This window comes from Molossus molossus, unplaced genomic scaffold (genome assembly GCF_014108415.1).
Source record: "Molossus molossus isolate mMolMol1 unplaced genomic scaffold, mMolMol1.p scaffold_m16_p_4, whole genome shotgun sequence".
Taxonomy (NCBI): Eukaryota; Metazoa; Chordata; class Mammalia; order Chiroptera; family Molossidae; genus Molossus; species Molossus molossus.
In genome coordinates, this window is record NW_023425377.1 from 28,220,747 (window position 1) to 28,236,968 (window position 16,222).

Genomic DNA, 16,222 nt, shown 5'->3' on the forward strand with positions numbered 1-16,222 from the left:
CATCGAGCTGAATACTCGATTGAGCATCTTAACCATGGGTTACAAGGATTTGGATGATCTAAGCCCTGCCTACATCTACGACCTCATCCTTCTACACAGTCTTGGATCCAGTCAAAGCACATGCCGCTACCCACCTTGCTCATAACCACATTGGTCTGAAGTTGGCGTTCCCTGATGAATGGAGCTTGGTCCCTGTGCTGTTCCTCCGTGCCCTTCTCTCATCCGTGACCATTACTCCTCCTCATTCCTTCCACACCAGCTTTCATTCCCCATCACCTCTCTCTCACACAGGTCTTTGTTTGCTTTCTAGCAACATATAGCAACCAACATGATTTTAATTATAAGTGTGTAATTACATAGTTATTTATGTATTTATTTAATGTGTTTCTTCTGTAAATTCCCCAAGGGAAAGTATAATGTGTTTTGTTTGTTTTTACCATCTAGACGAAGCCCTCAGCACACTACCTGCCATATGGTAGGTGCTCAATTACCACATGGATAAGAAAATTTGATACAATTGTATTGCTAATGTCTAATAAAGATCAACAACTCAGTTGAAATGTGTGTAGCAGAAAAGCCACGAGTCTGAGATTTAAAGTAAAAATCCAAGTGTTAGAATTAAACAACAATTCAGAGTGTGAGAAGATTTACATTCAGTATGACCAATGATCCTTCAAATCCACAGTAGGTAGGTCAGTTAACGGAGTCACCATCGCACAAGGAGAAAACAGACATGGAGGGAAATGGAGACTCTCCCATTAGCACGGGGCTAGTAAGAGGCAAAGCCAGAGGGCGAAAAAGTCTTCTGTCCGTGTACCTGCTTCACTCTCCGCCTGCCACTCTGTCTCTTTACTCGACAAGGTCAGTCTTAGAAATACTCATATGGGGACAGTGTTGATGAAAGAAAAATTATTAACATAACACCTGGGCCAGATTTTGAATAGAGAGGCAAGGGATGACCTTCAGTCTTACTATGCACTTTGGAATCTCTGCCCTAAGGAACTGAGCAGAACTTCATCAGGGGGTCAGCTTTATAAACATCTCTCTCCCTGACATCCCTATGGACCTTGAGCGCTCCACTTAGAAGACATGTTTCTGTGAAGCCTTTATTAAATACCTGTGGTGTTTGGTAGGGGTTATGCATTAAGCTATGATAGCATTTATTCAAGAACTATATTTTGAGCAACTACTGTATGCCAGAAGCTGTAGGTGATGTAGCATACCAGGTTAGCTGGGAATGGAGTCCAGGGCTTATGTTGTAATGAGAGTAAACGTTACAGAAGTGCAGGTAGGTCTGGGTAAAGTCCCATGGGAGAAGAGAGAGGGAAGAAATGAGCAATCATGGTTGGGAGCAGGGGTGGGAGGAGGCACCATCCTCCTTGGAATAAGCAGAAGAAACACAGGAGGGAAAGAAAAAGGGAAAAGAATGAGAACAAGTCATGGCTGTGTCCTCGATGTGACTGAGTAACTCGACCTGGTTTGAGAAGAACACTTCTTATAGCCTATTTGAGTGTTTCTCATGAGTTTATTTAATGTTTTAATGACTGATTTTTCAGCCACTGTGCAATTGAGCTCTGTGCCCAACCCCCATGCCCAGGCCCTTCCGGCACTGATTGGAGCTATGTCCTTCCTGTCCTTCTTTCTCCCTCTCCCCCTGGGTCCCAACTTTAACCTTCCCCCTTTCCTTTGAACACGTCACCATTTCCAGTTCTTGCCACACAGCACGTGCTGCTCCTTGGTCTCAAAAAGGAGATTTAAAATATCTCGTCAGTAGGGCTGAGCTACAAGCAAGAAAATCTGCCTGACTGTGTAGATAGCCATGACAGCTTGTCACACACAGAAAGAGATACTAAATAGTTAGAATGGCTATAATTCCATTCACATTCACATGAAAGAGCTGCATAAAATATTAACTGTGTGTAGCCACTTGCTTCATAGATAAATGATAAGATTCATTCGTCTTGACAAAGACTTTTTAAATCTGAGATTAGGTAACGAATATCCTCAAGAGGCTCCGCAGAAGACAGGGCACATCCAGAGCCAGTTCACAAGCTGGGACCCACTTTTAATTAGGCCACAGCTCCAGCAATAACCGAGACCTTTAGAACAAAGAGAAACTAACTTTTTTTTCTTCCTAACAAGGAAAGAATCAAATCCCTTCTGAACCTAAAACTTTCATACCCAACAGAAAGGGCATCTGGATACAACCAGGAGAATTTGTGTCTGCATGCCCACGTATCACGCCCTGTACATCCATCTTACAATTCTCCTGGCTGCTTTACACAGGGTGATTTCTGCTTTGGTAATCACAAATTCCTAATGACTCGCTCACAGAGAAGAAATGTCCGTCTACCCTGAGACCAACTTAGTCTGCTGCAGTTGGCAACCTTCCCCACTGGCCTATTGGGAAGGAGGCAAGGAAGCTACCCTCAGAGGGTAACTTCCAGCAGCTCTCAAAGAGGGATGCCCTGTATAGAATGCGCACATACCCACATGCCACCCTGTATAGAATACCCACCTTCATTCGTTTCTTATCACTCCTACCTAGCTCTTCATTTTTCTCTAAAGCATTTACTACCCCTCATAAACACACACACTCTCTCTTTCTCTCTCTCTGTCACACACAAACATTCTCACATATGTATAGGCATATATATGTACTTAAATCTATTTATTTATTTAACCTACCAGAATAAAAATTCCAGGGGAACAAAGTCTTTGTTCAGTTCAGACGTACTCTCTGTGTCTTGAACAGTGCACCTCAAACCTTATAGGTGTTCAATCATTATTTGTTGAGTCATCAACTATCTTTCCCCTGTTGCTGTCTCTCAGCAGGACTGGGAAGAAGAGACAAAGTAACAGGCTAAATAAATCATCTAGAAACAGTTAGATTCTACTCTAAATCATGAAGGCTGACACGTACATAAAGACCTTCTTGTGGTTTGCATAGAGAGCCAAGACTGCATGAATATAGTTCTAGGGTTAAGGTGAAAGTTTGCTTCTGCACTAAATGGTGGATATTCTATGATATCCAATTCTCAAAAGCCTAAAGTTGAGGAATGGAATCTCAAGAAAGTGTATTAAATCCAAGACAATATTCAGAGTGAATTAATGAAGGAAAAGGTAAAGATTGGTAATAAAAGAAAAGCAATGATAAAAAGAAGCTTATTTATTTTAAAACCTTGCTCTAAAAGTTGAAATCTGGCTTGTTTATTTCTGATTAATAATAAATAATGTATCCTATATATTCGACCTAAAAAGGTGAGAAAAAGTAATGGAGAGAGAAATGCTAGCTTTGCTGCTTTCTAGCATTGTGTCCCCAGGTGAGCTGCTAATCCTCTATGACAAATACAACTGCTGATTGGTTAAAAAAATGGGAGGGGTCACTAATAAATTTCTAATGTATAGTTAAGTTATTGCTCAAGTACCTACACCTCATGGGCTGGACTTAAGAGTTGTGTCCATCTGGTGGCAAAGCTCTTATTGGGTCATGTTTTGAATAGTAAAGAAATCTACTTTCAAAACTACACCTACAAAGTCATTCATATGAGTGACAGAAACTCTCCTGAGCTCTTTCCCCCTCAGCGATCACCAGAGACCTCCATGCCTAGCCCACAGCTCACGCACAACTCCAAAACCTGTGGCTCAGTTCATTTCCTTTCTGATGAAGCAAAGCAGCACTCAGTTCTTTCTGTATACTTTGAATTAGCAACAAGCACCATTACTTATTAAACAGAAGAATATATGCTGGCCAATTTTCTCAGTGGTTAGAGCATCAGCCCAAGAAATGAAGGGTCACGGGTTTGATTTCAGTCAAGGGTATGTACCTGGGTTGCAGGTACATAATCCCCATCCCTGATCAGGGTCATGCAGGGAATAGACAATTGATGTATCTCTCCCACATCAATGTTTCTCTCTCTCCTTCCCTTCATCCCTTCTACTCTCTCTCTAAAAAAAAAAAAAACCAATGAAAGAATATCCTCAGGTGAGGATTAACAACAACAACAAAAAACCCCAGAATATTATTACCCTGGGATAGTTATTTTAGTGTGGAGAAACCAGTTCAGACTTTGATTCAGAAACACAGAGCCTGAACTTTGACTTCATTATTATGTGACCTTAAACCAATCATGTTCTCACAATGAATCTTCTTCATCTATAAAAGGAGATAACAAAGTAGCACCCTCATTAGTTTGCTGAGGAAAGTGATAGAAAGACCAAGCATGAAAATGCTTTGCAATTGGTAAAGGGTTCCTACAGATGTCAACTATTCTAGTCTGGTGAGCCTGGACTGTTTCCCATGACAACGCTAATATCCCTTTACACTTTCCAAGTACTCTCATGTTAACTGATTCATTCAAATGACACAGTCTAAGTTCTCAGGATCAGTTCTAACTCCTTGAGGAATAGTAAGTTTTTATTTCCAAATAAAGCTTCAAAAGCACTTTAGAATATGTCTGTTTACCTTCCTTCATCCACTATGTATTTATTGATCATCATTTATAACACTGATTAATAAATTTAGGATGTATAAAAAAAGAAACGTACAATCCCTTGTCCTTTGTAAACACACATATTCATTCATTTAGTAAACCTGTATTGAGTATTTATAATGGACTACACAATCATATGAACAAATACAGAGTTCAAAGTAAGAAGTTGTATAATAAATACCACAAGCAAATGTGACCACAGTACCGTAGTACCACCACAAAGTGGTCAATACCTACCTAAGAACAATAAGAGATGCATCAATCTCAAATCACCAGTCATTAGTCTTTTTACAATGCCTAGACAGCTCCAGAAATGTGTATAAACTCAAGAAAAACCCCTTTCCAGTAACTCCATGAAGGATTTGGTTTTCACTGTAATTGGTCACTGTGTAGCTGGGATGTTTCAGTGGTGGAACTGCCATTCAGAATATGTGAGGTACCCACCCTAGACACACATTCAATTCACTATCGAGGGCCTGATACAATCAGCTGAGAGGGAAAGTCAGCAGTTATTCAGCTCTGTAGGAGATAAGACATTAAAAAGTATTTGCCTTCCTCTTTTTTTATATAATATTTTATTAACTTATTTTTGTTACAGATGTTTCTCCTTTTCTTCCCCATTGACACCCTCCTCCCCATCCCCCCAACCCCATACCCGGCTTTGTGGTCCATGTCCATCGGTTATGCGTACATGCATATCAGTTCTGTGGTTTATCTCTTCCCTCCCCCCACCACCACCTCTTCTGAGGGTTGTCAGTCTGTACCCTACTTACATGTCTCTGGGTCTACCCAGTTCCTCAGAGAGTTATGTTCATTATCTTCCACAAATGAGTGAGATCATACGATATTTGTCTTTCTCTGTTTGGCTTGTTTTGCTTAGGATAATACTTTCCAGGTCCCTCCATGTCGTCTCAAAAGATTCTTTCTTTCTTACAGCTGCATAGTACTCTATTGTGTATATGTACCACAGCTTTTTTATCTATTCATCTACTGATGGACACTTGGGCAATTCTAGATCTTAGCTATTATAAATAGTGCTGCTATGAACGTGGGGGTACATATATTCTTTCTGATTGGTGTTTCAGGCTTCCTAGGGTATATTCCTAGAAGTAGGATCACTGGATCAAATGGCGATTCAATTTTTAATTTTTTGAGGTAACACCATATGGTTTTCCATAGTGGCTGCACCAGTCTGCATTCCCACCAGCACTGTACTAGAGTCCCCTTTTCTCCCCACCCTCGCCAACACTTGTTGTTTGATGGTTTGTTGATGGCGGCCATTCTAACAGGTGTGAGGTGATACCTCATTGTTGTTGTAATTTGCATCTCTCTGATGATTAGTGATGTTGAGCATTTCTTCATATGTCTCTTGGCCATTTGTATATCCTGTTTGGAGAGGTGTCTATTTAGCTCCTCTGCCCATTTTCAATTGGGTTCTTTGTCTTCCTTTTGTTGAGTTGAATGAGTACTCTATGTGTTTTGGAAATTAACCCCTTATCTGATATATCATTGGTAATTATACCCTCCCATATAGTGGGTTGCCTTTCATTTTGGTGGTTGTTTCTTTTGCTGTGCAGAAGCTTTTTAGTTTGATGTAGTCCCATGCGTTCATTTTTTTCCTTTGTTTCTGTTGCCTCAGGTGATATATTAGTGAAAATTCTGCTACGTATGATGTTCGAAAAATTGTTGCCTACATTTTCTTCTAGGATTTTTATGAATTCATGGGTAACATTTAAGTTTTTTATCCATTTTGAGTTTATTCTTGTCTATGGTGTAAGTTGATGGTCTAGTTTCATTTTTTTGCATGTAGCTGTTCAATTTTCCCAACACCATTTATTAAAGAGGCTGTCTCTACTCCACTGTATGCTCTTGCCTCCTTTGTCAAATATTAATTGAGCATAATGTCTTGTGTTTATTTCTTGGTTCTCTGATCTGTTACACTGGTCTATATGCCTGTTCTTGTGCCAGTACCAAACTGTTTTGCTTACAGTAGCTCTGTAGTATAATCTGATATCCAGTAGTGTGATCCGACCTGCTTTTCCCTTCCTTTTCAAGATTGCAGTGACTATTCAGGGTCATTTTTTGGTTCTATATAAACTTTTGAAGTATTTGTTCTAGTTCTGTAAAATATGTCATTGATATTTTGATGGGATTGCATTGAATCTATAGATTGCTTTGGGTAATATGGATATTTTAATGATGTTAATTCTTCCAATCCACGAACAAGGTATGTGCTTCCACTTTTTTTATATCTTCCTCTATTACTTTTTTCAATGTCCTGTAGTTTTCTGCAAATAGGTCCTTTACTTTTTTGGTTAAGTTTATTCCTAGCTATCATAATTTTTTTTTTGCCACAATGGTAAATGGGATTGTTTTTTCAGTTTCTCTTTCTGTGACTTCATCATTGGTGTATAACAATGCTGGTGATTTCTTGATGTTAATTTTGTATCCTGCTACTTTGCCAAATTCATTTATTAAGTCTAGTAGATTTTTTATGGAATCTTTAGGGTTTTCTATGTATAATATCATGTCATTTGCAAATAATGACAGTTTCACTTCCTCCTTTCCAATTTGAATCCCTTTTATTTTTTCTTCATGTCTGATTGCTGTGGCTAAGACTTCCAGTATTATGTTAAATAAGAGTGGTGAAAGTGCTCATTCTTGTCTTGTTCCTATTCTTAAGGGAAATGCTTTTAGTTTTTGCCCATTGAGTATGATATTGGCTGTGGGTCTTTCATATATGGCCTTTATTATGTTGAGATATGATTCCTCTATTCCCACATTGCTGAGCATTTTTATCAGAAACGGGTGCTATATTTTGTTAAATGCTTTTTCAGTATCTATTGATATGATCATGTGGTTTTTATTCTTCATTTTGTTTATATGTTGTATCACATTTATTGATTTGCGAATATTGTACCAGCCTTGCATCCCTGCAATGGATCCCACTTGGTCATGGTGAATAATTTTTTGATGTATTTCTGGATCCAATTTGCTAGTATTTTGTTGTCTCTGTTCATCAGGGATATCAACCTGCAGTTTTCTTTCTCTGAAGTGTCTTGTTCTGGTTATGGAATTAGAATTATGCTGGCCTCATAAAATGAGTTTGAAAGTCTTCTTTCTTCTTGAATTTTTTGAAATAGTTTGAGGAGAATGGATGTTAGTTCTTTGAATGTTCGGTAAAACTCCCCCGTGAAGCCCCCCGGGCCTGGGCGTTTGTTTGCTGGGAGAGTCTTGATTACCTCTTCAGTTTCCTTAGTTGTTATTGGTCTGTTGAAATTTTCTGTCTCTTCCCAGTCCAGTTTTGGGAGACTATGTGTTTCTAGAAATTTGTCCATTTCACTTAGATTGTCGAATTTGTTGCCATATAATTGTTCAAAGTATTTGTTAACGATCCTTTGTATTTCTGTGGTGTTAGTTGTTACTTCTCCTCTTTCATTTATGATTTTGTATATTTAGGTTCTCTCTCTTTGTTTCTTGGTGAGTCTTGCTAAGGGTCCATCAATCTTGTTTATCTTTTCAAAAAACCAGGTCTTTGTTTCATTGATCCTTCGAAATGTTTGTTTGTTGGTTTTGTTTTTTTTTTTGGTCTCTATGTCATTTTTTTCCACTCTGACCTTTCTTATTTCCTTCCTTCTACTTGCTCTTTACTATTTCCTTCCTTCTACTTCCTTTTTGTTTGCTTTCTAGTTCTTTAACTTGTGAGGTTAGATAGTCTATTAGAGATTTTTCTTGTTTCTTGAGGTAGGCCTGTAGTGCTATGAACTTCCCTCTCTGAACTGCTTTTGCGCATCCCATAGATTTTGTGTTGCTGTGTGTTCATTTTCATTGGTTTCCAGAAATTTTTAAATTTATTCCTTGATTTCCTCAGTAACCCATTCATTGTTCAATAACATGCTTTTTAGCCTCCATATGTTCCAATGTCTTTGCATGTTCTTGTTGCAATTGATTTCTAGTTTCATGCCATTGTGATCTGAGAAGATGCTTGATATAATTTCAATCTTCTTGAACTTGTAGAGACTTGCTTTGTGTCCTAACATGTGGTCTATTTTTGAGAATGTCCCATGTGCACTTGAGAAGAATGTTTGTGGTGTAATTCTCTGTTACTATCTATTAAACCCATTTGGTCTAATGCTTCACTTAGAGTCTCTGTTTCCTTGCTAATTTTTGTGTCTAGAGGATCTATCCAGTGATGTGCTGAAGTTCCCTGCTAAGATTGTATTGCTATCAATTTCTCTTTTGAAGTCCTCCAAAAGATTTTTAATATATTTTGGTGCTCCTATATTAGGTGCATATGTTTACCAAGGTTATATCTTCTTGTTGGATAGGTCCTTTTAATATTATGTAGTGGCCTTCTTTGTCTCGTTATGGTCTTCATTTTGAAATCTATTTTATCAGATATGAGTATTGCTACCCCAGCTGTTTTTTCCTTTCCATTTGCTTAGACGATTTTTTTTCCATCCCTTCACTTTCAAGCTATGTGAGTCTTTTGTTGTAAAGTGGGTCTGTTGTAAACAACATATATATGAGTCATGCTTTTTTATCCAATCAGCTACTCTGTGTCTTTTTATTGGAGTAGTCAATCCATTTACATTTAAGGTGATTATTGAAATGTGCTTATTTATTGCCATTTTTTCTTTAGTGTGGTTCTATTTATCTTCCTATTTCTTCTACTCATTACCACAGTCCTTTTTACATTTCTTGCAGTGCTGGTTTGGTGCTAATGTATTCCCTTAGCCTTTTTTTTTTTTTTTTGTCTGGGAAGCTCTTTATTTGACTTTCTATTTTGAATGATAGCCTTGCTGGGTAGAGTAATCTTAGATTCAGAACCTTGTTTTTCATGACCTTGATTACCTCATGCCATTCCCTTCTGGCCTTATAATGTTTTTGTTGAGAAGTCAGCTGAGAGCCTTATGGGAGTCTTTTATAGGTAACTTGTTGCTTCTCTCTTGCTGCCTTTAGGATTTTCTCTTTGTCTTTAATTGTTGGCATTTTAATTACTATGTGTCTTGGTGTGGGCCTGTTTGGGTTCTTCTTACTTGGGGCTCTCTGTGCTTCTTGAACTTGAATGCCTTCTTCCTTCACCAAATTAGGGAATTGTTGTGTCACTGTTTGTTCAAATATATTCTCTAACCCTTGCTCATTTTCTTCTTCTTTGGGGACTCCTATGATGCAAATATTATTACGTTTCTAGTTGTCCCACAGTTCTCTTAAGCTGTCTTCCTGTTTTTTAATTGTTTTTTCTTCTTGGTTTTCTGATTGATTGATTTTTTCTACCCTGTCTTCTAATTCACTGATCCGGTCCTCAGCTTCCTCTACTCTGCTGTTTAGTCCTTCCAGTGCGTTCTTTATTTCTGCTATGTCATTCTTCATTTCTTCTTGGTTGTTTTTAATTTCCATTTGGTTGATTTTCAATGTTTCTATGTCTTTTCTCATGGTGCTCATGTCCTTACACATGCTGTTGAGCTTCTTCAAGATCATGGTTCTGAATTCTAGCTCTGTTAACTTGCTTAATTGCAATTTATTTATCTCATCTCTTGTTCTTTCATTTGTGATTTGTTTCTTTGTTTCATCATTTTGGCTATTTCAGTGGGTTTTGGAGCCTGCCAAATTTTCCCTGTGGGTGTTGGTGTTCTGCTCTTTGCAGCTCCCTCTATTGTGTTTGTATGAGCAAGGCAGGACCCACTTTAAACACCAGGCTTACTTTCCTGGGTAGATTTGCAAGCCCAAGAAAGGTTCAGTTATTCTCTAGCTTTTTGCCTGGAGGCTATTAGTTGGGTTTCTTGAAGAGCCTTGGTTTCTCAGTTGAATGAAAAACTCCCTCAGGTGTTCAGAGTAAGGGGATTTCCTGAGGGTGGGGCAGATGCTAGTTGTTAATGTGCCTCAATTTGCATTTCAATGGCCACTGGATGGGGTTGAATCTCCAAGGGAGGGGCCACAGCCTCTCCCCAGAGCCCTTGGAAGGAGTCTGATGGACACCATCCTGTGTGGCCACAACTCAACAAAAGTTCTGAGAACCCTCCAAATCTCGAGTGTCCCCACACAGTTCCAGTCCTGTCTGTCTTCCCTCTGTCAGAGCCCAAGGTGAGTGTCTGTGGCTATTTTAGCATCTGTTCTGGCTCTGGCGCTGTTGAGCTGCTTGGGAGTTTAACCCCGAGGGTGCTGCTCACAACTAATACTGCTGCTATCTGTGGGCTCCCAGCTCCCCTCTCACGCCTCTGCAATCCTACCAGGATTTATTCAGTGTCCTTGGTTATATGGTCCTAGCAAGCTGCTTTTCTATTGCTTTTTCCCAACAATTTGTCTTTATTTTAGTTGTAATTCCAGTTTGGTCCTGGGAGATGGTTTGTGTAGCTTCCATTCACTACGCCGCCATTTTGGAATCTCCAGGGATGAGTTTCTTACATTCTGTCCTGCTTAATGTTCTTCAAAAGGCATGTTATCTTACATCAGCAATATGACTGCCAACTGGACTTGCTCCCTCTAAGCTCAGAGGGGAATCAGCTTGAGGGGCATTAGAGACATACAGGAAAGAACTGAGCTGTTTGGCATTGGAGCGAGGACTGGAGAGGGGGCTTTCTCCTGGATAGATGTGCTGGCAGAGGCCTTTGTTCCTTTGGTGAGCCCTTCCCCGGGGCTGCAGATAGCCACCATATCTGGGACTCTAGCAACTTTGTATTTGCCTTGCTCCTAACAGTCTTTCCACCAATCCAGTAGATGCACCCATTTTATCAATTTCTGTCCATACACATTTCTAGAGGTACTATCTCTTAGTGGCAGCCAGATGATGTGAAAACCATATGAGAACAATCTGTAAAATCTCAAACAGTGATTATTAACAGCTCAACCTCAGTCTCCACCAACAATATTTTTAATGAAGAATAGATGGCATGTGAAACTTTTTAAAGGGAACCTTGAGGCCTTTTAAAAATAAACGCTACTTATATGCATATGTGCGTAACCAATGGACACAGACAATAGTGTGGAGGAGGCAGGAGAGGGGTGGGAGCAGGGAGGAGGGATCAATGTTTGGAAAAATGGGGGAAGATCTAATACTTTCAACAATAAAGATAAAAAATAAAAATAAATAAAATAAAATGAGTGATACTATTAGCCCTATTACATACACATAGGAAGTGAGAGACACCCTACTTTTGGGAAACCACTTTCCCTTTGGAGGGAAACCTGTCCCTACCCCACATGCTACGTACCCTTATATGATTTGCTTGGGAGTAACATTTTTGTGCAATTTGAGCACTACTCGTAGAACATGTCTGGTTCAGAGCTTTATGTTCTTTCAAATTTGATCCAGAGATTTATATTCTTAAACATTTGGGATTGGAGTCAAGACTTAATTTAGTCTCTTTTGAGTGGCTGGCATGTAATGTGTGAACTTGGGGACCCGTGGTGGCCATATTTTTCACTGTGAGAATGAGAGGCAAAGAAAATCATTCTCTAGTAATGGAGTGGCATGAAGCATATGTTGGGGTGAGGGTGGGGGGCAGAATAGAAATTTAATATGGAAGAAAGGAGATTTTATTTGGTCCACTCCACCCACCGTCAGTGAAGGTGGAGCAACATCCCAAATAAGAAGAGGTTGCTGCATCCAGAAAAAGAAGTGCGTATGAAGGAAACAAAAACCAAATCCCTATGGCTGGACTCCAAACATATTACTGAAGACTATTGAAAATGAGGTATAGAAAAATAAACAGCAAGTAGATGCCATGTTCCTGGTGACTCTTCTGTTATCAATGGTCTGTTGATATATGTGGTGTGTCTTCACTGAAGTCATCAGTACCTATGAGTGCATGAACATATTTTTCTGAATCCCTGTGCCTTATATTTTATTGCAAGGTTATAGTGTCAATGAACATTTCCCTTTAGTGACAGCCATAATCAAGGCAGACCGTTTTAAGCTCACATGTTATTATTTCACAGTGGACTGTAAAAGGAATCAGGATTCATGAGTTTGCTGACTGTTTATTCCCAGCTGCAGACATGGTCTCCTTTGGCCAAAACACAAACTACAGTGCCCTGCTTCTCTGGATGTCAGACTTCCAGCAATGAGTTGAAAAGGGAACGAGCTTCTCAATGGCCAGAGCAGATATCACGGAATGTCTACACCTTGTTCCATGAAGGGACTCATCCTACCATTATCTTGACTCATACTTTAGACATCATCGTATCTCACGCACCCGATTATCTATTTATCCATCCTAAACTTTAAAGAGTAGTCAAGTGATCATGATTAAAAAACAAAACAAAAGCAGTGAAAAAAGGACTTGGCGGGATAGCACCATTTCTTCTCCTTTCAGTTTCTATGCCTTTCGCAGGGCTTCCAACAGCAGCATGCTGGGACAGAGCATCCGGAGGCTCACAAGCCCTGTGGTCCGTGGGAGCCACTACGAGGGGGGCCCAGGGAAGAATGTGCCGTTTTCAGTGGAGAACAAGTGGCGCTTACTAGCCATGATGACTCTGTACTCTGGATCTGGATCTGCTGCCCCTTTCTTTATAGTAAGTCACCAACTGCTTACAAAATGAGGATGTTTTAGTTAATCCATGAAACAGATAGGAAGAGGAGAATTTTAAGAGGTGCAGTCGCTTTGAAAAATGGATCGAACTGTTTAACTCAACATACTAGATGTGTTTGTAAATAAACTTATGGCATGAGTCCTTAATGCCTCTTCTCTGAAATACAAAAATGTCATAAATAAAAATAAAAAAAAAGGCTAGAAATACAACCCTAAAAATTAGCTACAATGATCATAAAAGTCCATTTGTTCAGTAGCATTTAGTCTCTACACTAAATAAGTAACACTGCAAACATCAGCAATGCCTACAGAATCATTTCATGTTTGTAAAGCTCATTATAAGTCATCAGAAAAGATTAAATTATGCTTTCTATATTTTGTCCTAAGATGCTAGCAAAGTGGGTAAAATACATGGAAAAACTTATATTCCAAGTGGAATTTAATCTTAAAGTTACATGGAGGATATATTTATGTTGAAAATGTCGCCGTGAAGCATTGATACCTTCAGCACTAATGCAGCTAGTAGCTGCTTCCAGCTGATATTTGACAGAAACGACAGACAAAGGATCCCAAGCACGGACTGACTGGCCAAAATCTTTCCCATCCTCTTCCCTAGCCTCCAGTTCTGAAATCTCAGTTTCCCCTCCTTATCAGCTTTTCAGACCTACCCAGGTGCCAGAAAGTGCCTACAATGCATATGTCCATTACAAGGAAATGACGGGCACCCATTTAGCAGAGGTTTGAATGCATCATGAGCCCTGTTGTCCGCGGAGCAGCACGGGAGGGCGCCCAGGGTGCACAGCATAGACACGCTCCAGCCTAAGCGCCTCTCATTTCCTTGGCTTCTACTCAGCCTAAAAAGCAAGCCCAGTTTTTCCCTGGAAAAAAAATAATAAAGTGCTATTTATTTCACTGCACAAGGGCTAATATTTTATTAGGGGAAATCATCTTTTCATAACGGTCATTTATAGCTGCCGTATTTACTATTTTGGTTTTACTGATCAAAGAGATATCTACAATACACTGTATTTTCAAATCCTTACTGTTGAGAGTAATATAGATGCACCCCCATTTTCCCCCGTTGCCCCTCTCTACCAGGTTCCTAGCCTACCCCAGGCCTTCACCACCCTATTTTCTGTGTCCATGGGCTATGCATATATGCATATAAATTATTTGGTTAATCTCTGCCACCCCACCCCCAACCCACTGCTGTTCCCTCTGAGATTTCTCAGTCTGTTCCCTGCTCCCATGCCTCTGGTTCTATTTTATTCATGAGTTTATTTTGTTTATTAGATTCCACATATAAGTGAGCTTACGTGATATTTATCTTTCTCTGACTGGCTTATTTCACTTAGCATAATAATCTCCAAGTTCATCTTTTAATGAATAGATTTTTACATATATTTATCATGAGATTAGTTTTTAACCAAGTATTTCAATCCCATCAGAACTGCTGCTAAACTCTGGCTCAAATGGTCTTGAGGGCAGATGCCATAAATGTAACCAAATACACGATGAACACAGTCACCCTAGGGTGGTCGGGATAATGCATATGAAAATTTCTAATGGATGACGCTCATTCAGCTCTATCATGAAACTACCAGCTACCATTTGCTTTGCAAACACTGGTCCTGGATAGATTATCTCCTGAGAAAAATAATGCAGTTTTAGGAAAGCAATGTTTTTAGCTGCAATAAGCATTCTAATTACTTTAGAATGTTTCTTTTTTTTCCCCCTTCACCCTCCAGGGCCTTTTTGCTTTCAAAGCAGCAGCAGAAACAAAGCAATTTTGCACAGTAAAAGCTTATTAACACATGACGCAGTTCAGTGGCATGAGAAATGCTGGGGAGAAAACAAAGAAGCCATCCCACAGAAAAGGTTGTTCTGAATATTTAAAAGAAAAGAAGCTGAGAAGAAAGGTCGAGAGGTCAGCTCTGGCTTCAGAGAAATCTCAGTTCCACGGGAGGAAGGATGGGCGTTTCATTCCTCAACCCGCTCAGCAAGTGCCGTTCACAGCGAGGCAGGACATTTTCTAAGTCCTCATTCATCACCTAAGAGAGTCCCCAGGTTCTCTTCAATGCTGGTTTCTTCTGCCTTTTTTTCAAACTTATCTGTGAGGCACCAGGGAAGGTGAAACTTCCCCCATTCGTCTGTGGAAAATGAATTTGAAGGTTTCTGCTTCTCTGCGGAGGCACCAGTAAAGCAGGGTGAGGGTGGAGGTAAAGTGCCAAAGCTGTTTCATCAGAGCGCAGTAAGAAAAGCTCCACAGAGGATCTAGGGTGGTTGGAACCGAAGGGAAGACACCGCATGGAACAGGGTGTGAGGCACGTACAACTTGGACAAAGCAATGTGGAATTCAGTGCTGACTTCATCATCAAAGCCTCACTTTCTTGATCCAAATAGACGGCACCTTGCACAACTCAAAACATCTCCGAAAAACAGCATAAAAAATTCGGAAGTCACAGACATGAATGTCGAGGGTCTTACAGTGGCTACAGGATGCTTTGAATAGAGACTGCGCCTCACGAATACACATTTATTCATTCACCATTCAGCTATCGCGTGTCTGCCATCTGTTGGGAATGGTGCTGGACATGTGGAGATGAGTAAAATAAATGTCCAATTGTCTTGGTGCTCACAGTCTAATATGGGAGAAAGGCAACACTATCTATTCAACATTCACTCATTCAGTACATATTTATTGAGCAACTACATATAGTAAGCTCAGTAAGAGGAGCCTGAGTGTGATGTCAGAGGGGCACGGGGTTCAGGAAGACCTCAGGAGTTGCTGATGTCTGAGCTGGGTTCTAAAGGTGACTTTATATCATGGTGAATGGTCTTCTAGGCAGGGGAAACCACACTTGCAAACGCATGTATGCATGAAATTGGCATATTGCTAGGGCACAGAGTTTGTATATGAGGAAAATGATAGAGGCTACTTCTATGATAGAGTACATATAAGCATTGGAAACACTTGGATGATTGGTTTATTTTTATCTACATTTTTTTTTTTAATTGAATAAACTTCCTTGGCATATTTCTCAGGCCAGTAATGAGGATCTGAAGGTATGACCACTGATGCACTCTAGCTAACTCTCCGCATCAGACACTAATCACAGGGAGGACAGCTTGGGTAACCTTGTACGGGGCATTGGGCAGGGGCTATCTTTGGGTAACATTACAAGAAAGAGCAAGTAG

The 16,222-nt window shown here is 39.8% G+C and overlaps 2 protein-coding genes across 2 annotated transcripts in view; one reads left to right on the forward strand and one right to left on the reverse strand.

Annotated features, from left to right (window-relative positions):
• KCTD16 (potassium channel tetramerization domain containing 16) overlaps positions 1-16,222 on the reverse strand; it is a 256,914-nt gene that overhangs the window by 59,380 nt on the left and 181,312 nt on the right. The window lies entirely within an intron of this gene.
• On the forward strand, positions 12,843-13,034 carry LOC118615936 (cytochrome c oxidase subunit 7C, mitochondrial-like). The gene has a single exon (XM_036241244.1). It carries the CDS (start codon positions 12,843-12,845, stop codon positions 13,032-13,034), a length of 192 nt encoding a protein of 63 aa, XP_036097137.1.